Raw genomic sequence first — 22,331 nt, 5'->3', positions numbered from 1 at the left:
CTCAAAAATGAGGCTGGTCCACTCACTAGGTAAGCCACCTGTATGGTGGGCATGGGTCATCTGTCCAACCCACCAATTTTTATCTATTATTTTGTTGCGATTGTGTGTGGACCGCTTCAATTTTGGGTTGGTCCATACTGCCACATTAGTGTGTGGCATCCCACACCCATGCCGAATGCCATGAAAAAAGAAGTCATCTGACGGACGGTTCGGATCCCACATGCATGTCCCTTGGCACTGTGTACAGGAAGGCGTAGGCAGACCGTAGAACTCCTTTACAGAAAGTAGAAATGACAGCAGATATATCAGTATTCCATTTTGAGTGGTAACAGGAAAAGTTTCAAATCAGTTAATTTCGTATTGAATTCTTTTACTACATAATGCTGTACAATCTCTTGGCCCGAGCATTGTGTAGTCAGTAGTCACTCAAAGATTAACCCTATTTAGTGGCTGGACAATCCTAATGGTTTGATTTATGTCTTTTACCTGCTACATGCAGGAACTCACTCATGATTCGTTTATCTTTTATAACCATCCATTTTCCAGCCACTGATTGAATGGTTAAGATCATTCAATCATCGTAAACTTTGGGATGTGGCCCATACATGTTTCTGCTCAAGCTGCTCCACAGATCAACCACGACAGTACTTTTTGTTAGAGGATGACATTATATTTTCATTTTTATTTATTTTGGATCACTTAATGACTTTTAAGTGTAGATTAAAAGAAAATTTTCAACATATTAATGAATCATTACAATAAATTAGATTTAGCTTTAAACGATTCAACTATTATTACAACAGAGAAGAATCGGCACCTGCCCATTGTGCAATAGGAATTGGTGTGCAATATCCAATGATGGTGGGGCAGGAATTTTTAAATTTTTAACACTCGTTTCAAAATGGGTATTTTGAAATCCCATTTCGAAATGCTTGCTAGATTCCTGCCATCCATATTTTAGTGGTGGTAGATATGGGCCAGCACGCTTTGTGTGCATTGAAGTCGGGCTCAGTTGAAATTCACAAGCATTTTATTATAGCCTTATTAATCCTGTAATAAAAACAGTAGAGCAGGAAGATCAAAGGGAAGATGTAAAATCTACATGAGAAACGACCTTTAAAATGGCATCCAGAAGCATACTGAAAGCATGATCACCAGCGTCTTGTGACCATTTTAGCTAGAAATAGGATATCGCAACCGCAGTGCCAAAAATATGTAGAACTGAAGAAAATTCAGTTCTTTTGGAATGTTTGTCCTTCCAAGATCATGCATTCATGTCTCACTAAACATTCATGGTTCTTTTGACCAAAAGGCTAGATAAGGAGAAGTTGAAGGGGTTTGTTCTTACGAAATCATGCATTCATGTCTCGCTAAACATTCATGGCTCTTTTGACCAAAAGGCTAGATTAGGAGAAGTTAAAGGGGAGAATCCATTGTATGATGAATGCGGGGAGCACTTAATGAGGGCCATTGGATGTCTGTCCGGCGATTTTCCATGACCCACATGGCAAAAGATGCCAGTGACTGAACAGGTCAATGTGGTGGGAAAAAAAATATAAATCATTTACTGGACATTTCATGCATGTAGTCATGTCACATTCAACAGGGAAAGAGTGCGGCAGTCGCACATGTAATATATTTTCGCTATGTGGACAATGCATGATCAGGCCCACCAGGTAGATGGTTTCAATCACCATCAGAAATGAGCCAACCTCGTTTTTTTTTTTTTTTCTGAAGAAACATTCTTATTTCTGAGCTCTCTATGAAGGTGCTTTTCTAAGCACCCTGTTCATCTTTCAGCAAGAACTGTGTGATTGGGGCCATCGACCGTGAACATTAATACCAGCAAGAACCATCTGATTGGGACTGTCAGCGTGCACATTAATACTAGTAGCGTGATCATACCATTAGTCAGTGAGCCCAACCATAGAACTGGCCAATCTTTACACTGAAAATAGAATCACAAGTTCTACAATAACCACTGAATGTTCTGTAAGATGCTTCTAACAGAATCACACATGAATTCCACATTCAGCATACAACGACATCCATCATGCATAGCTGCATTACTAAATGTAGAAAAGAAATGGTGTGTCTATCACACCAGAGGATGGAAACTTTCATTCACTAACAACAACTACAGCAGCACTAATAATAAGAAGATGAACCCAGAATTCAAAGAGCAGTCCTTAGAAATCTACCAAAAAACAAGAGCAGTCTCTGATAAACAACAGAATACAGGTAATGTAATGCCGCAAATTCCAGTTCACACCTTTGTTCTATGTTAGGCGGGTAGCCCATTTCATCGCCGGATGAAAAAGGAAGAAATAACAAAAGAAAAACGAAGTATGCGGCAAGCACCATGCTTCTGTTTCCTCATGCTAGGGATCAATCCAGCAGTTCCACTTTTAGACAGTCACATATTGTTATAGGTATAAATATATACTATAAGCTCATGGTGGCCGACGGAAGTCGATCATCTACCCATCTCTCAATCTATCTTGGTTGTGGAGGAGCCATGGTTTGAGAGAAAATGGGTGATGGTTCCGATGGAGTCGGAATGACAGCAAGAATCTTCCTCTCTATAGATAGGAAGCGATTGGATCCTCCAATGCTTTCAATGGATTTCATGTATTCAGAGGCATTGTTCTCTATTATCAGTGCATCTTCGAGCTCCCGGACAATGTCCGCCATGCATGGTCGGTAGGTAGAGAAAGGCTCAATGCATCCCAATGCCACCTCCACTACCCTCCACATTGCTTCTGCATGGTATCCAGCCTTTATATTTGGATCCACAATTTCTTCAATCCTTGATTCCTTGATAAATGGCTTTGCCTGCACGTGGAAGGAACTTGTAAATTATAACAGCTTCTTCGCCGACAAGATTTCGCTATGGAAAGGTGAAAATTCATAATGTGCAGATATGTGTGTGTGTGTGTGTGTGTGTGTGTGTGTAGATTTTGTGCAAGCTAACCAAAAGAGGGGGTGAGGTGTTCAACCTCACCTATCAAAAGAATGTGATGAATGTAGATATAGAGCCACATGTGTGGCCCACTTTTGGGTGAACCAACCCATTCATACAGTCAACCCCATAATGAATGGCAGTATGCCAAAAATCTTCCTCATTAGATGATCCTGAGAGTTAGATGGACCCGGGGGTGAGGAGTCTCAAACACGAGACCTCCCCCGTGAGCCCCACACGAGACCTCTCGCTCTAATACCAATTTGATGCAGGACAATTAACCACTTGCTCTAAAAGCTTGAGCTGTTGAAGCATGGCGAATCAATCCCTTTATCTCATAGCCCAAGCCCCACATCTCGTGGGCCCCAAATCACATGGGTATCGCCTCACACGGGCTGCCCACCCCGAGTGTGTCCCCGCATCCCACAAGCTACCCCACTTGAGCTCGGTATGAAATGTGCATTAATCACCTCCGGTGAGGAGTCTCGAACACGAGACCTCCCCCGTGGGCCCAGCCCACCCCGAGTGTGCCCTCGCATTCCACAGGCGACCCCACTCGAGCCCGGTGTGAAAATGCCTCTGCATTAACGATGGGCCCACCATATGAATGTTTTAGACTACCAAATTTTGGAGCCACCTGACCCATCGATCTAGCTTCATATAACATGCCATAGTAAGGCCTAATTTCTGAAGAACTGAGTTTGTACCATAAGAACAAGGGATGGTTCATGATTTTTCAGTAGCTAGAAGGATAATTTTATAATTTGAATCCATACCCATTCGACCAAGCTCCACTCATTGCGCGGCCTGTGTATGTTGAGAGGTTCCCGACCGCTTATAATTTCTAGAAGCACGACTCCAAAGCTAAACACATCGCTTTTGGCAGATAGCTGCTGAGTGGAATAATACCTTAAATGCAACAACCCAAGCAATTCAGACAATAGTGCAAGAAATCATATATAGAGCTAATGAAAGAGAATTCAAACTTACTCTGGATCCAAGTATCCCGCCGTTCCTCTTACTTCCAAAGAAGCCGCGCTATCCCCTTCTTGAGGAGCGTATTTGGAAAAACCGAAATCCGCCACCTTAGCGCACATGCTATGATCCAGAAGAATGTTGCTGGACTTTACATCCCGATGTATCACACAGCGTCCGGCAAATGTGTGCAGATAAAGTAGTCCTGAAATCATATGAGAATATAAAATGCTAACATTAAACTCCTTCCAAAGATATTCCAACATCAAAGAGAAACATGAATGACTTGCTTTATATTCTCCCACAAAAGCCACCATATGAGCGACTGTGCCCACATTATTAGAAGAAAATGGACTCTCAATTCAAGTAGTTCTAAGACCATCGTGAATTTTCGAAGTTACAGAAGTGACGTTTGGGAATACAAAATGCAATATAGGATATATGATCTGTTTGAAGTATTGAAATGGTCTTCGTTTATGTCGTAAGGGCCTCTTAATTGAATTGTGTTGTTAATTTCAACACATTTTTTGGACCATTTCAAATGATACATGCTAGCCGGTCTCAAGCCCGGGTTGATGTCTGGTGAGCAGCCAACCATCAAACTTCCACTTGGCGATCTTGAGAAGTAGCGACCCCAAATAGCTGGGGCAGGGCTATGATGACAATGATGATTTCTACTGTCCGTTTACTTGTGAGAAAGAAAAATCGATACCAAGTAAAAACCACAAGCCCGTTACTTGCCTCGAGCGGCACCGAGTGCAACGGAGAGTCTAGTTTGCCAATCCAAAGGCTTCCTCTTAGAAGCTTCACCTGTAAATAAATAAATAAAAACAAGTAATAACAAAAAGGAGAACGGAACAGGAGAAGTTGATGCTAGATGGCAGATTTACCATAGAGTCGATCTTGTAGAGACCCATTGGACATGAAAGGGTAGACTAGAATTTGTTGGTCATTTTCGCTGCAATAGCCAAGAAGAGGAACCAAATTCTCGTGGCGAATAGCTGAGAGAAGGTTTAGCTGTAGAACAAATTAACAGAAAATGTCATATGCTTCAAGCTGTGATATCCTTCGCAGTGCATGTTTAATACCCATCCAGAGTGCAATTGAATTTTGAATTAATGGACCTTTTTTTTTAATCGAAACATTTTTTTAATTCATCAGAGATGGTAAAATGTAGAAAAAAAAAATGATCTAGTTTCACCGAATTCGTTGATTACAATAAAACCGAGCTATGATCTAGTATGAATTCTTTGTACTTTGTTATGTGCCAATTTATGTGTGGACCATGAGCACCTACCTATGATTCACATGGCCCCAATATCTCTCAGGTTGGATGATCACACCCATTCAAACTGGGTCTGCAATTGGATAGTAAGGCCCTTTTTTACTCTCACCATCCATTTTGCATGCCTTTAATTGCATTATTGTGATTATCAAATCATGGTTGCCTTTGGGGCATGCTTTTCGCATGGCGAATTCCTCATATCTAACAGTCGTTTTTATAATAGGTGGCTTCCTTGGGCCCCACCTAAGGATTCACACAGTAAGGAAGTGCAAAGAATTTCTATTGGATCATATAATAGTTAAAAGGAACAAAAAAATATAGTGAAGCATCAATGGTCATGATTGATGCAGCGGAGTAGGCAACAATGTAGTGCTTGTTACTTGAAATGTTTATACAAAAGTTAGTTTTGTCACAATTAGATGTATATATAGTTTATGTATATGCAAGTTTTTTAGGCGTAGTTTAGTTGTTGGTATTTGAAAATGGCGACAGAACACATTCCCTCCAACATTCTTCTTCAAGTAGGATGATAGCAGAGTTCAATGATCTAGGATTTTCTATTTCTTCATTGTTTCCTGGTCGGGGTTAGTATAAATCCCTTTGGTTCTTTTTTTCAGTTTTCTCTATGCTTCTCAAACATAACATATTAATGTGATGTATCCAATATGATATTGTAGCATACCAGATAATAACATAAGTTCGGAATTCTGTTGAAATGTAATAGAAAAGTATTCATATTAGTAATACAACACTGTATCATATCAGTGATAGTGCTGGTAGATGCTGTTCTTCTCTAAAGTTCTTGAGGTTGTCGGTTCAAATTCTGTTTTCCTCATTTCTGTTTTTATTTGAAAACCAACTTTAACTTGGCAAGTCAATTGGTTTGAGCCTTGCTGAGTCATGTTGAGTCAACCAAGTAGGCGAGCCGACTCAACAAGTCATGATGAATCTGAATCAAGTCAAGATCGTCAGCGATTCTCATAGAAACTTGACTCATTTTCTTGTGAGTTTCGAGTCGAAACAACAAGTTTTAGAACTATGCTTTAGACTATGCCCCAAATGAATGCTTGGATGATGTGATAAAAGGCACTTGTGCAATTAAAATTTATAGACAGGTAATCTGAACCTTTGATTCTCTATACAAGAAGAAGAAAAACAATCTCTACCATGGTTATGAAAACATTCAATAGATTAAAATTATGTAAGAGTACCTCATTCTCAAACTCGCGGGTGCCTTGTGTTGAGGTAGCTGACCGAACCTTGACAGCCACCTCTTGACCATGGGGTAGATTACCACGGTAAACAGCTCCGAAACCCCCTTCACCTATCATGGTTTTATACTTGCTTGTGGCAGTTTCAATGCATCTCAAAGAAAAGTCCTGTATGCATATGGGCTTCAATTCGATGTCATCCATGCTGGGCATGGAGAAAACAGCATCTGCATGTTGTTTCAGAAGTATTTACATCAGTGATCTGAAGAAATTTAAATTTAAGTTGGACAATCCATTGATTGAATGCTTTCGTACCATATCAGAGTGAACCAAAAGAGAACTATTTCAACGGCCCAAAAATTTGACATCAGGAACAAACCATTTGCAATGAAAAGATGCGACTAGGTACATAATTAAAACAACGGCCTGTCTGGAAGACCACAAAAATTGATATTGGTTATACTTTTTTCAGCAGAACCAATCCACCTTTTGTTCAATGCCCAAATGGATTGAAATCTATTTATACAATAATATATCTTTCCGTATTATTTTATACCAATGCATTTGATAATTCTTTCATGATCGTCATGTCCCTACTTTAGGGTGCATTTGGTTTGCACCAAATATCTCGAAATTTCATGATTTTTAGACTGATTAATCATGATATTTGTGCAACCAAACACACCCTTAGCTACAGCTTCAAATATCTCATACCCCGAAAGCAGAATTTTTTAAATCTTTTACTAATTCCAATACAAAAGTTTCCAAAATCTTGTGCTAAATGAGTTTTAGGGAGCGCACTCTTTGTCATGGCATGTTTCACTACATTCGGATGGCGCGCGCATCTGTAAAAGCAGCTGAAGATTACTCCAACTGCAATAGTGACTAAGACGGAACCACCCATGATTGTGCCTATGATTACAGTGTTTCGTTGAGCTTGATTACTTGAAGAGCTTTGATCACCACAATCTCCAGATCTGGCAAGCGGAATTTAGATATCTCATTAGATAAATCGAAACCAAAATCACAATAGCGTTTTTGTTGATAGTGGAAGATATGTGTAGTCCTCGTACTCTGTGTTAAGATTCGATCGGTTTGATAGGCCTGGAGGAAGCTGTTTGTCCAGTTGAGGATTGCACCCGAAAGACCTGCAACAGGGCAGTTTGGAATTTATGAAACTGGGACTGAGGAAGTTCACAGCGGAAATTCATGAAAGTTTATACATATATGAATGATGCTCGAGAGAAGGGGACCATGTTCCACAGATGTGCCAATATGGCACATGTTGGAGAGATCCAAGCTGTTCATCGGGTTGGCAACAGCGTGCGTATGTCATGGGCCAAAAATCAAGATTAACCAGTCATCTGGTGGGCACATATGTAGAAAATGGATGGTTTAAAGGAGCTGACCGATGACATTCGATGTACATGTGGGACCCATCAATGACAGGTGATGCCACATACGCAGTGGGGCCCTCCTCAATGAACATCCCAGATCTTGTTCACACATGGGATTCAAGATCAATCCATCAGAAACCGAAATGCATATCGAAAAATTAGAGTGATTGTAAGGAAAGATCCGTAGAGAGAATCCGAAAAAGCTTACAAGTTCTTTAAATGTTGAAGAGTGGAAAATGATTCTGGAATAGTCCCTGTAAATTCATTATTCTGCAGATTTCTGCAGATAGAATAGCACCAGAACTTACAAACATGAAATCTGAACTAAAGAGAGAGATATAACAAGATCTGATGGTGAAGGCTAATATTGTTAGTTGGCATCGAATGGCCAGATTCAAGTCTTTAAATTGACACATTATAAATCTCCACCAGGAAGTGGAAGGAGAACGATCCCTTCAAATAAGATTAGAACAGACACATGTAGTTATATACATTGAAGAAAATTGAAAACTATTACTAGTTAAGGCAGCATTTGGATGCAATATCGAATTGAATTGCATAACTACAATGAAGTGGCGATGGCCAAATTGCAGTTACCTTCTTTAGTATCCATATTGAGGGGTTAGGCTCTTCAATTATGTTATTTCGAAGTTGAGTTGAAAGGAATGTATCTACAATTTGAGGGCTTGTCCTTGTTATGAACATGAGAAGGAAGGTAACTGCAAGCTGCTCATTTCCTCTTCATCGAACTAATTATTGCAATTCAATTGAATAGTGCATCCAAACACATCCTAAAAGAAAAACTAAATCAAAGGTCTCAAGAACTCCAGAGATTGAAACCATTTCTTGGTAGTGAGTAGTACAGAAATTTGATAAATATTAAAAAGACAAAGCATATGTTGTCCTTGTCCTGATCAAACTAAAGAGTTTTTGGTGAGGTGATTGACAGTGCATTTGGATGGACAACAAATTGCAAACAGAACAGATATTGTAGACACAATACAGGTTTTCCACCTTTCCATCCCGAAATCCATATCAGTTATGTTTTCAAGTCCTACCCAAACTTGAACATGATTAATTTGGCTCTGGCCTTTCTTGGGACATCCACGCGTCCTGAAGTTTCAAGTTCATGAAATCCAGCTTAAAGTTGGCAATGTCTTAGGACAAGTACAACCACTCGATAATGGAAAATAACCAAAAAATCAAATTTATCTAAGTAACCATTATAATTCATACATTTCCGTCAGCTCTTTCAGCTCACTGATGATCGTAGGAAGCGGACCTCGCAGACGTTGTGAAGAAAGATTCCTGAAAAGATCAAAACTCAATTTTAGGACAGTATTACATGGTCTGATCGCACCCATTTTCAGAAATAGAAAATCATGCATCTGTTATTGGATTTCCATATAAAACTTCAGGGAAGAGATTTGAGTGTCTGCACGATGTGCACTGAGTGTTGGCACACGCACCTACCTCCGACGGTCCAATAACATCAGCGGGAATCTTAACACTCATTTCAAGAAAATCAACTTTGAAATTCAAATTTGGATATGTTATCCACATTCCCACCAACCATCTTTATATGGCAGGAAATTCTCAGTGCTCATTGTGAAGTGGGATCGTGCTCTTCATGAGGAGAAGCCAACAAGAAGAAAACATGAATATAACAAAACCATGGTTTGATGACTTGTCTGAGTCTGAACCAAGTCGTATGCTATGCGGATGACTCAGGCCGACTCGGTCTGACTTGGACAAGTCAGTTAGATTCAGCCCAGCTAGACCGAGTTGACCATCAGACTCATCTGACTGAGAAGTTACACGAACCAGCACTGCCATACGTCGGCCATGTGAAAGTCATGTGGCTTACAGGCCGACACCTGCGTGTGCGCTGCCCACTGGTTTTTAATTCTGGCAAGTGGGGGCCATGTTTGTGCAATCTAGACCATTGATATGTTATGGATCGCTGTGGATGGACCATGATGTAAATAGTTTCCAGATTGGTGTCTTATAGATACTCAGATAGACAGTTAATAAAGAGAGAAAGAACGCCACTACGCATTCAACTGAAACAATATACGTTGCTGGATTGTTACAAGCTGGAAATTTTTTCAGGCATGCTACATCCAAGATGCAAATCAACCTACCAATGGTCTGGATCACCGAACCATGGCCTCCGTTTGTCAGAATTGGAAACGGGGGTGAGTCGACTAACTCAGCCGAGTTGCTCAACTCAAGAGTGGATGAGTCAATCCGATTCACTGAGTCTAAAGACCATGACCAAAATAACCATGTCTTAATTTTAAGTATATTTGTAGAAGATATCTAAAGAATGAGAAAGGACTGACAGTTTTGTGATGACAAAGGAGGGGGTCCCACTGGCTGGGCCACAGCTCAAGCCTTTCCATGGAGAAGGGATACATGGGTCTCCAGACAAGCTCACCAAAACTTCGTTTTTAGCATTCTCCACAAGTAGAGCATCTCTCACTTCCACTATTGCATCCACTGCAAAAACATGCATATGTTCATCTTGTGAGCCCCAACTTGGATGGGCTCTAGCACAAAATTTATACATGGACCCATTAGGCAGTCTGAAGCGACGGCCACGCAGCTCTGTTTGGACAATTCTAATGTTTTGGGTGGCATGGACAAGATCAGGCCAGTTCATGTCATGCTTTGAATGGCCCACTTCTTGATTGGCCAAAAATCATTAATGGGCCCTACTTGCTCAGCACATCAGATTCAGTTTTAGGCCCACCACTGCCTACGCCCACAGCCCAGTCATCTCTGAAGGCCTCACGGCGAATGAACCTTAAATCCAATGTGGTCCAGTCATTAGGTAGGCTGCATCAATGGTCCATGCATACCTACCTGAGTAGAGCACCTGAACTAAGTGCCCCACCTGACCAACAACCAGGATCTTTCACATGTGTGACATGTGAGTACATGGCCCATTTGCAGATATGTGTCCATAATCATAGATCACAAATTAGGAAATAAAAATAAAAATAAAAATGAAGATCCAAACATACCATCTTGTTGTACAGTCCCTGCAACTCTCTTGTGCACTTGGAAAATCTCATAGGCATTGCATATGGGATCCAATCCAACCACATCAGTTGAAACCTTGATTAAGGAAATATTAAGAAGCCCATTTGCCTTAACCATCTTTACAATTTCTCTGTAGTTGGAAGTGCTACCATTCTGCAATATATCGAAATTTTCAGACTCCTTCTTTCCATTAATGTATATGTCAAAGACCCTTTGCCCCGTTTTAATTGACAGATTAAGCTCGGCGAAGTATAGGAAGACAAGATAATCATAGTGGCCCGCTTCGAGTCCATCATGTATGAATTGCAAGTGTTCTGTGTTCGTTACTGCAGTTTGGAGCACTTCAATTGGCACAGATGGATTGGCACCATAGATGGTCACATTAGAAGGAATTGCATTAAAGCTTGCATCGATGGTCCATATTCTATCACTTGAATCTGTCGGGTATCTGAGTATGAATGTGGAAATCTTGTCAAATGACACATTGTAATGTAAAAGTTGATAAAAAAATAATAAATAAAAATAAATAAATAAATTTAAATAATAAAAAAAAAGCATTTTTCTTTTCTTTTTCTTTTTTCCACCCACACTGTAATAATCGTAGACCGTGTTTGGATGCATGATTGAATTGAATCACGACGTCAGTTCAAGCATGACAAAATGACCAAATCAGTTGGTAATGAGAAGGTAGCCATTTAACTGCAACTATACTTTCTAGTACAAATGGAAAGGAATGCAACTGCAATTTGGAGTCCTATCCTTCAATATAGAAATTAAGGGCCTGTTTGGCTGCCACTTTAAAATGAGTTCGTCTCATTTTAGTTATGTATTGGAGCTTTTGGTAATGACTAAAAACTGATTAAGGGAAGATTAGGGTTAGGAGCTAATATCCTCAAAACCCTCTTTTTTATATAGAGAATAAATCAAGCGCAAGAGCAATAAGTGCACCTGACAAAAATAATCTTGGTAGAGGCTAAGATCCAGTACAAAAGTTTCTAGGATATTAAGGTAGAAATTGATGTGTGGGGTCCACAATGATGTTTTAATGACATCCAATTTTTCTATCATGTGTGCCCCATAATGTTCTCCTTGGTGCCCAAAAACCTATCCAATCCAAAACTCAGGTGGGCCACAATATAGGAAACAGGTAGCATGGGGATGCCCACAATTAAAAACCTTCCATATTGTATGTGGGGCCTACCATGTTTTCTATGTGCCATCTAATCCATTCAAAAGATAAAACTAACTAGGATGAGTGAACACCCGAAAATTTTGGCCATTACAAAACTCAATCAGGCCACAACACATGATTTTACATAGTGTGGCCCAATAGATTTTTTTTAAATCAAACTGAGTGTTGGGATCCAAGGGTAACAAGACAGCACACACAATGGACGGATTGGATATCATTAGAACATCAGGATGGGCCGCACATATTGATTTGTATGTTAAGCCTATCCTAGAAAAGTTTGTATTTGCTCCACCCACATCCTGATAACCCATAATTACTGTTAACTAAAATGAGATTAAATCATTTTTAAAATGGCAACCAAACAGGGCCTAAGAGCCACTTAAAAATAAGTTCATCTCATTTTAGTAAATTGTAATTATGTATTAGTGACCATATCTCTTTTGGGTAAGCATTAAAAATAATTCTTGAGAAGACTTATGATTAACTAAAATGAGATTGTGTCACCCAAACAGGGCCTGAGGAAGTTAATTCCAATTTGGTTCGTTCTACTTCATCAAACTACTTATTGCAATTGAATTTATGGCGGATCCAAACGCATCCTTAGCATGAGTGGCTCAAATCAAAACTGACAACAATGCTCAAAATAAGCAAACCTGATCTCCTTTTTGCTTCCAAGATCGACTCTAGCAACAAGCTTGAGAATAGCAGATGGATCGCCATTTACATAACTGAAATTGCTTAAAGGCCTTAATTCGAGCTTCGAAAGGAAAGGACAGCCATTCCCCGTCACTAAGCAGAAGTCCACATTGTGATTTGTAGCTCTGAAAACACCCTCCACTTCAAATGGATCAATGGAGTTGTTCACTTGGGCTATTGACGTGGTGCTGATCGAGACGTTAAAGAAGGTATCCGGCAAAGTTTGCACACTTGGGCCATGAAGGAAAGTGCCCCTAATCAAGTAATCGTGTCCACTGATCGTCGACAAGTTGTAGCACCACCTGCTTCCGTGGTCTGATTTGAATATCCGCACTTGCTTGTAGCTTGTATCGTTCGACACAGGAGGCTCGAAAGGAATGCATTTTCCTTGGATGAGAGGAAAACTTTCATCTGAAGTCCAGCTTATGCCGGTCGATGGCTCGGTGTTAGCAGACTGAGCGCAGCACTCAATGCTCACAAACTCTGCATGAGATTGCAAAATATGAATGTTGGGTTTATCGCCAAAAATCTCAATCCAAAAGTTTTAAAACATCTGATCTAGTGGCCAAGTTTATCGAATCACTAAGTTTGATAGAGTTCTAGGCTGTGTTTGGCCGCACAACTGAATTGAATTGCGAACATTCAGTGGTATTTTCCAGGCATTCATAATCAATGAGTAGCACTCAAATTGTAGTTATTTTTCTTCGAAATCCAACTTGAAAGTAATATAATTGTGATTTGGAGCTCAAGAACAATAATGAACAAAATAACAATTTTCTTCACCAATTTGGTTAGACCAACAACTAAAATTCAAATCAATGATATATCCAAACACGTCCTTGGGGCATGTTTCAATAAACAATTTCAAGGAAAAGAAAGGAAATGGAGAAGGTTTTCCATTGATGCAACTCCTTGCGATGTTTAGATAATAAAAAAATTTAGAGGATTTCATGTGGCAATTATTCTATTTTTTGTGATTGTATGATATACCGTGTAACCGTTGTCTCATGAATATAAGATTTTCAATTGATATGTATATAAAATATTCAATGTTATAATCAAAAGGAAAGTAATATTAGTGAAAATAGTGATTAAAAAAAAACTTTACTTCACATTTCTAGTGCAATCCAGACATACTTTTTAAGAATTTTAAACTACAGCTCCTTGTAATAAATATGAGGAATAATCCACATTAGTTTGATTTATGCTAGCCTTTTAAGTGAATCAAGCTCTCATTTTGTAAATAAGAGTTTACAAAATAGTCCCATTGGGTTTTACAAATGTTGTTCAGAGTCAATTATTTGGTGAATTAGTGATCCTCAAAAAACCATTTTCTCAATCTAGATTTTATGGACCAACATTGGAGCTCTTATGTGGAAGATAAATGTTATATCATCTCCACAAGTGTTGCATTTTATGCTTTCCTTAGATATAGTTTTGGGTTTTTAACATGCATATCCATATATAATTCCATTATTTCCTATAACTCAGTTTTTACCCTAAAGTATGATATTAAAGCACGGGACATTTTTCTTCAAGTGGTATCAGAATATAGAAACCATTTCGTCTTAGCTATGATAATTTAGCAGGGAAACCAATGTTAATTTGATAATTTCTTTTGCGAGAAAAGCCACTTTCTGCAATTAGGAACTCCAAATTAATATTTGGTATGCAATTCTAGGGTTTAAGGTTTGGGGTTTAGGGTTTAGAACAAGTCAGTGTAAAGATTAGTTATATGATATATTGAGAGATGACTAGCGACACATGAAGAAAGGTAAAAAATGGCGAGTAAGGTGGGTCACTTTGGAATTTTTATATATATATTTTTTAAATGTTTAAATTAGACTTATTTTTGCTTCAGAAATTTTTGAAATCGATGAATCTTTAGCGTTTTAGCATTTTGGTGCCGATGAAACTCATCATTTCATAACTGAAGTTCCACAATTAAAGGGCCTAAAATAGAAAGAATGTATCCTTTTATAAGGGTAGAGATTTCTCTATCCATGAAATTCAAGTGGAGAGTTCCATGAACTTGAGACTTTGTGTCCATGAAATTTAAGTGGAGAGTTCCAACATGTGAATGTTTTTCATAAAATCCTAGTTTTCCTTCATTTGAGAATGAAAGAAGAAAACAAGAATTTTTACTTTTTTCCAAAAATAAAAAACAGAAAATCTTGAAGTCATTTTTAGGACTAGGGAAAAGTGTTCTACTATCTGATTATTGACCTTTTAACATTTTCATGAAATTTTATTATTGAAATACGTAGTTTCATTTTCTTAAGGATTTTATGGTAGTTTTCTATACTGTGATTACTCTCTAAACTGTGATTACTCTCTAACCAAGCAACATTCTCTAACTACGGGATCTTAAGCTCTATTTTAGAAGGTAGGCCTAATGCAAGGGCATTTTCACACCGAGCTCAAGTAGTGTGGCTTGTGGGATGCGGAGCATAGTCAGGGTTAGCAGACCTTGTGAGGCGGGTGGCTCATGTGAGGCGGTGTGATGCGGGTGGCGTAACCCATGTGATGTGGGGCCCACGAGGGGGTTCGACTCAGGACCTACCCCATGGGATGTGGGGCATGGGATTGATTCATTACGCTCAGCTTTTAGAGCAAGCAGTTAGTTGTCCCGTGTCAAAGTGGTATCGGTTTTCACGCCGGGCCTTCCAATTATCCTGGCATAACTAGCAAACCATGAATCCACTTTACCAGCCCTATCATGGACGGGCCATCTCCAAAATAACATGAGCTGGACTATCCTAGTAATCTATTGATGGACTTCCTTCCAATTGCTCTAATTCCCTCCAATCGATGGCTACGATCTTCCGATCAATATGATTTTTGGGTTACGGCCCATCCACATTAAGAACCAAGAGATAACAGGTCCAGATCTCATATATTAGTTCCACGTACATGTAGATAGAGTGCTTAATTACTATCTCAGAAATTTAACTAAATATTGAGATATTCTCCCAAATAGATTTATTTTTGCCTGAAAAATTACCGATCCACTCAACCACAGCATGTGTATTTATTTTCAGGCCTTGTGTATCTATGGGTAGGGTCCACCGTCTGGTGATCCAGACCATTCATTTGATACCTTCCACCATGGACAGATCAAGCATAAAAAATCTGCTGTCAGGACAATCCCAACTCTCCCATCAGTGGCCTGGAAATAGACACTTAAGGAAACAAATACATCAACGGTCAATATTCAAAATAAAAGAGGCCAAAGATCAGATAGCTAGGATCTTCCAACTGGAAGTTTTATGGCATATGATCTGTCCATGCAGGAGCCATCAAATCAATCATCTAGATAACTAATTGTCTTGTATGGATTCAAAACCAGAGATTTCTATGGGACTATATTATTCATTTTTTATATGAATCGATTTAGACGTCCACAACCTTCAAGAAATTGAGATTGCCCAAAAAAAAAAAGATGTAAACGATATAAAAAATAAACATAAAAACACATACCTTCTTGTGTGCAAATCGTATAAATAATGAGAATTGACAAAATGCAAAGGAGAAATCCCACCCTTGTTGAATCAAAGGCCATCTGATCTTACCCACATGGATATCCATCCATCTCCACCCAATAATTCTCCAAAATCAAGCTAATTAACTCCTTTGGACACCCAAAATTCAAGCATTCGTATTTCAACTATCATTAGTGTCCGAAATCATCAATAGCTAACGAAACTCGTGATCCAAGAAAACCCCATCTTTAATCCATCCGTTGAACTGATCCAACTCTCCTTCAATCCTTCCATCAACAAATTCAATCAAAAATCACGTTGGAAGTCATCCACACAAAAGTACCAAATTAACCACCATTATACGCCACATGCACCCGATCGTCGTGTCAAGATTAATCTCCGGCCAATTTCTCAACCATCTATCGGCTTCGATCGGCCATCTTCATAACATAAAAAAAGATAAAAAGATTATCATCGACTCCCCATCGCTAAAATTAGATATAGCATGGAATTTGAAGTGAGCTCTTCTTTTAATGGCTCAAAAATAAAAATTAAGTGAGCCAATATGACTAACCATTGATTTTCGTGCGCTTCGAGAAAAGACTCATTGACCCTCTTGTCGTTCTTGAGTACTGCATATAAATCATTGACCATCAGATCACCTCCTCCGATGTCTGAGAAACATTTTCTCAAGCTCCAAGTCCCCGAGGAGCTTGTGATCTTAGGCCCACTAAGAAAGGGTTTGACTTGAATTTCGGTACCTTAGGTGGGAAGATGTGGGAAATGGAAAAGCATGAGATGGAAGAAGGTTTCTCATGTAATTAATTAATTATTAATTATTATTAATTTATTTATTTGGTGGCCATTTGTTTATTTATTTATTTTTGTAAAATAATGGGCGGAGCTAGCCTTCATTTTCGTCCCTCTCCTTGTTGGTTACTAGCAAGGCAACATCAAGGAAACCCTCTCAGGTATAAGATATTTAAAGACCCTTGTTTTTTAGAGAAATTTCAGAATTTGCCACCACATTTTCCAGCTTGAGAGTAGTAATACCATGGGCTGCATGGTTTTAAGACTCAGCGGTTCGACTCGTTGGGTTCTGAGTCGAGTCGGGCAAGTTGGGGTGACTCGGATGAGTTGGGCTGAGTTAGCTCTTTTTTATAATTCTGAGTTGTGGTGTTGAACTGGATTAGGTCTAGTTAGTCCGAGTCAACTCATAGAATAAGGCTCCGAGTCATAAAACCCTACCATAGAGCAACAAATTGAACGAGGCTAATTGGAAAAAGTTCATTTTAGTGGACAAGAATACCATCGGGATGGTTTATCTAATAGGCCCCGACTTCGACCAGCCGTAGCTTGAAGGTCACCTTAATCGGGCAGTGCTAACCGTTCATCAAACTTCTTCTTTTTTTCTCATTGGATGTGATCTGTCCGACCAAAAAGGTTATTTTTGTTTTGATCATTTGATTTTTTATTGTCACACACACGTAAGCGGTTTGAATATTTGTGGGATGTCTCAACTGGGCATAGCGTGCCCCGCACTTCAAATTTTCGAGTTGACTGGACCAGATGGGACCAAGTGAGCCTTGGTGTAGGTCAAATCGCTATTTAACAATTAAAATCTCTAATGTATATAATGTGAATGGTGGGGACATTTTTACCCATGCCATTATTTCAATAAGAGCACCAAACTTTGAATATTAGAAGGATATGGTGAGATATTTAAAATGAATTTAGAGGTATTTTAGTAATTTAGATGGACATGGTTGGCTAGTAAGGTTAGTAAGCCGAATGCTCAGCTGCGCACTAATTTGCATGGAAGATCGTGAGAATTTTTTGAGAACTCTTCATACGCTATGTTAGTTCAAAATCTGAACGGTCCACGTGATGCAGCACCTCATGAAACTTGAGGACCTAACATTTACTTTGATCCAAAACTTTGGTGGGCTATTAAAAAAAAAAAAAAAAAAATCCTCCCTTGATTTGTATATTTCTTTTCTACGGCCTACTAAAGTTTTATAATTAGTATGAAAATTCATTCCTTGAAGTTTCATGGGATTCCACATCACATGTACTGCTAAGATTAGAGGCTTATGACACATGTGCAAAGGTATGCATGTGCACATGTGCACATGTCAGCATGCCTCGGTTAGCAACTTATTGTTTATATGTAATAGGTAAAATACTTCCCAACAACCTAGATTTTACATGGAAAAATAACATAACATGCATCTTCCCTCCTTCCTTCCCGTAATATATATATGTGTGCGTGTGTGTGTGTGTGAGAGAGAGTCATTTTTCATTGGGCCATGTCAAGGGTTAAAGAGGTTTTACAAGGTGGTCGCTAAGAGTAATCAAAGCCTCAAAGGTTATGGATGTAGGTCCACCAGCACCCATCTCACTCTGGGTTCCATAATATCTGTGTAATCTACACCTTTATGTTATGAATAATCTTTTTCATTGTATGTTTCCACCTCCATCCCATGCATCATGCTTGTTGTAAATTTAAAATGAATAAAAAGGCATAGTGATGTTACATCTAAATGATGAGATGCCTACGTATGCAAGTTCCTGCAAGTTGGAGCTTCTTTGGGCCCACACTAAAATGCAAACCATGAATCATATTTTACGCATCATTTCCACCCTGTATCCCACAAATCAAGCTGAAATAAAATTCAGGTGAGATACACTACAGAAAATATTGTAAAATCATGACTACAATCTCTAAATTCGCAGTGTGGCCCACCTGATTTATTTAATGGCCTGATGTTTCCGTTGTCCCTTCATCTTGATATCTAGGATCTGACTATTGTATTGGATGGCATATACAGAGCATGTTGAGGCCCACGCTCAATCTGCAAGTGAGTACGTTGGGCTTGCCCCTTCCCAGAATCCCAGTGCTCCCCGTTGTTTCGTTTGGTGTGGATCCTTAAGATTACCTTTAATTACTGACCATGACATGTGGCGCTCAGCTGATGAACGGTTCGGATGGTGAGGGCCCCCTACGCAATGCAGTTTAACACGTGTGGCACGTGTAAAGTTACACGTACGTATCATCCTCTTCATGAAACAATAGATAGTTGTGGAGGGTATTTTATAGTTCAACCAAAAATGCGGTGCAGCTTGCGGTATTGCCAGCTTTAACCGACCAATTCTAACGGAGAAACCATCTTCGTGTTTTTAGCCGTCGGATGAGAATCCATTTGACTCCAACCGTTGATCTTGGTCAACCCTCTCCGTTGATTTTTATGAGTAAACCCACTGGGCCGTGCTAACGTATGCCAACACGGATTCGGTGGGAGAATATTCGCCCCTAGAGAAGCTCTGTACTTCGGACATACCAGTTGTTCGAGCAAATGCCCCTTCCTTCGTCCTAAATTACGAAAACTGCCATGGCATGACCTGATGAGAATCACCACGTAAGTTCGAGCGTACCGTAATTACCATACGGTCGAGCTGTATGGGGCTACTGTGAATCCAAACCGTTCATTAGATGCGCACCACATGGCAGGCATGATCCATAACTTAGGTGGGCCACACAAAGGGGAAAAATATGGGACATTGGGTAGAGTGACGCCTGCGATAGAAACTTACAGATGAAAAGTGGGTCCACTGCGTTGTATGTATTCCATCCAATCCATTAATAAGGTGAAACCCACCAGGATTAATAGACACCCAAATTCAGGCTATTCACAACCCGTGAATACATAGGTTTTAGTTGCGATTGTACATTTATCCATGTGGTGTGTACCATATAAGTGTTGTCTTAGAATTATTCTTTGGATGTACGGTGAATATGGAGACGTGCATCAGATGTACGGTTTGGATCCTACTTACACATTACGGGTGGGATCCATGTAGCTCGAACGCGTGGTCGTTTTTCATACGTTTGAACATACGTGATCATCAATGCATCTACGAACCCGTTTACGGTCGTGATTCACTGAGGTGAGCGGAACACGCATCACGGCAGTAAGCATACGTGTCAACGATCCAGGCCATTCATCAGGTAGGGAACACTGTTAGCACGCCATACACAGAAAAATCAGGGTAGCACACTTATCAAGTGAACCACACATGTACGTTGAATTTGAACGGTTGGACTTCCTTTTCTAACCGCTCTTTTCCGTACAAGCTTGACCTTCCTAAGCAGTGGACCAATGTTATTTATTTTTGGTCCATGGCATGTTGGCACTGTGCCCTACTTAATGAATGACTCGGATCTATGACACGTGTTCCAACCCACCACACGAGTGGCCCTCGTTGAATCACGACCCGAGGGAGTTATTTTATACTCTTGCTGCGTGTAACGCCTGATACGCACGCACTTAGAAATACGGAAACAGTCCACGTGGCAAATATTAACTTTTATTAAACCAACTAAATTGTAGAACCAACTGTCGTTAAGTTACTAAACAAGACTCAGATTGCTTGAAGAATCCTAACTGCTGATTCGTGGACACTTTTCGTTGAAACAAGACCATTGGATATTTTTAATCTTAACCATCCAATAAATGTTCACCAATCTGACGCCAAAATAACGAAACAATCCTAATTTTGGTTGAAACTGGTACACATAATCTGAAAGTTTAATTTGAATGAATTGTATGTCATGTGTACAGTTTTCATCTATTTCTAAGTGCCTGCGTATCATCCATCACGCTCTGACAGAGTATGAAAGTTTTTCTCCCGTGAAGATGACCAGTAGCATACACTTCGGGAGCACCCGAAAGTGTTCTTCTCGAGACATTGGATATCTTTGATTGATGCGATACAGTCAACAGGCACGCCAACGAGCAAAAGTCCATTGGTTGAAGATAAACCCTAAGGTGATACACGTGTGAGGATAAGGATGACAAGGCAGCTCATGGGCCCATATCCCAATCTGGCACGTGTATGAAATCATGAACATTCATCGAGTGGCGCATACCCACCTTGAAAATGATGTGGCCCAAAAATCAGTCTGGGTTGCTCATCAGATGGACCACACATTGGGCAATTTTTTTCTAGTCATATATCGTTTTCAAACATTTCTCTGGCCCAATTGATGAGTGGCTGCCCTTAATTTTAGACTGGTCCCACCTGATGAAAGGCCCGAATCTCACAGCTAGTTCACGAGCTGACTCTTCAATCTAAACCCGTCCAAGTCACCCTAGCATTTCCCATCAATGGTTAAGATCATCTGAACAGGGTGCAGCAGGAAGTCCCAAATGAATGGACTCACAACAGTGGGATTTCACCCTCAAGAACTTATGACCGCATATTAAAACTCTTATAAGTCTTATGGCATGACCTGACTAGGTATATAAAGTTATAAATATTGACCTATCTGTCTATGTCTAGGGCCTAGGCCACATATAGAAAGAGAAGTGGTGTCACATGCCTATTATTTTCTTTCTGGTGACCCATCGAAGTCCTAATCCATCTAATAGACTAACCTTCTAAGTCCTAACCTATCTAATAGACTAACCTTCTAAAACAATATAATACAATAGATATATGAAATAAATGTCACATAGTCGTTGAAGTAGACCCGGTCCATAGACCTTTCGCATAATATCCTTCTAATTAAACGCTTCATGAGGCTAAATGTAGAAAAGATGAGACGTCAATATAGACAGTATGCGTTAAAAGAAATACAAGTAGGTGCAATTTATGTTCTTCCTCAAGCATAAAATCTCAATATTTCATGCCAAACAATTATAACTTTTAACTTGATACATGTGTATAAATGGGTCTTTTAGACAGCAAGATTTTTGTTAAGTCTAAGTTTCCTCTTTCTACGTCCATGCATCTATAGTTCGCATGTCTATACATATGTGAAGCCTCCTTTCTCTAGGGGTTGTAATGTGCTCTCTCTTGTGATGTTATCTACATTAAAAGAGCGCGTGTATAGAGAGGATACTCTAATCCATTATTTTATTTTTTAAGAAATTCTTTAGTATCAAGTTTTCTGTATGGGTAGAGAAGAGGTAAGTTTTGTATTTTCATTTATCTTATTTTTAGTGAAAAATAAAATTTTGTATTATTGTTCTATGAAAAAAAACGTAGTGTAGAATTATATAAATTATTGTGTTTTTTTT

The 22,331-nt window shown here is 39.4% G+C and overlaps 1 protein-coding gene across 1 annotated transcript; it reads right to left on the bottom strand.

Annotated features, from left to right (window-relative positions):
- Window positions 1-2,163: 2,163 nt before the first annotated feature.
- Window positions 2,164-17,113, bottom strand: LOC131229522 (nodulation receptor kinase-like). Its single transcript, XM_058225509.1, has 15 exons — window positions 16,823-17,113; window positions 16,247-16,688; window positions 12,724-13,249; window positions 10,860-11,326; window positions 10,176-10,332; window positions 9,067-9,138; window positions 8,039-8,110; window positions 7,507-7,581; window positions 7,235-7,410; window positions 6,434-6,660; window positions 4,828-4,954; window positions 4,679-4,747; window positions 3,953-4,142; window positions 3,739-3,871; window positions 2,164-2,835 (listed from the first exon to the last, which is right to left on the bottom strand). Exons 2-15 carry the CDS (start codon window positions 16,326-16,328, stop codon window positions 2,497-2,499), a joined length of 2,712 nt encoding a protein of 903 aa, XP_058081492.1. The 5' UTR covers window positions 16,329-16,688; window positions 16,823-17,113; the 3' UTR covers window positions 2,164-2,496.
- Window positions 17,114-22,331: the final 5,218 nt, after the last annotated feature.

The sequence above is a fragment of the Magnolia sinica genome, chromosome 16 (assembly GCF_029962835.1).
Source record: "Magnolia sinica isolate HGM2019 chromosome 16, MsV1, whole genome shotgun sequence".
In the NCBI taxonomy this organism is placed as follows: Eukaryota; Viridiplantae; Streptophyta; class Magnoliopsida; order Magnoliales; family Magnoliaceae; genus Magnolia; species Magnolia sinica.
Note: the sequence above shows the minus strand (reverse complement) of the source record. Positions and strands in the feature narration are given on the sequence as shown.

Coding starts and splice junctions, on each gene's coding strand:
- LOC131229522 (XM_058225509.1), bottom strand. CDS start 16,328: ATGGCCTTTGATTCAACAAGGGTGGGATTTCTCCTTTGCATTTTGTCA. Junction 6,661..7,234: donor GAAACATGCCATGACAAAGA/GTGCGCTCCCTA, acceptor AACAACATGCAG/ATGCTGTTTTCTCCATGCCC. Junction 2,836..3,738: donor AGTGGAGCTTGGTCGAATGG/GTATGGATTCAA, acceptor TTCCACGTGCAG/GCAAAGCCATTTATCAAGGA.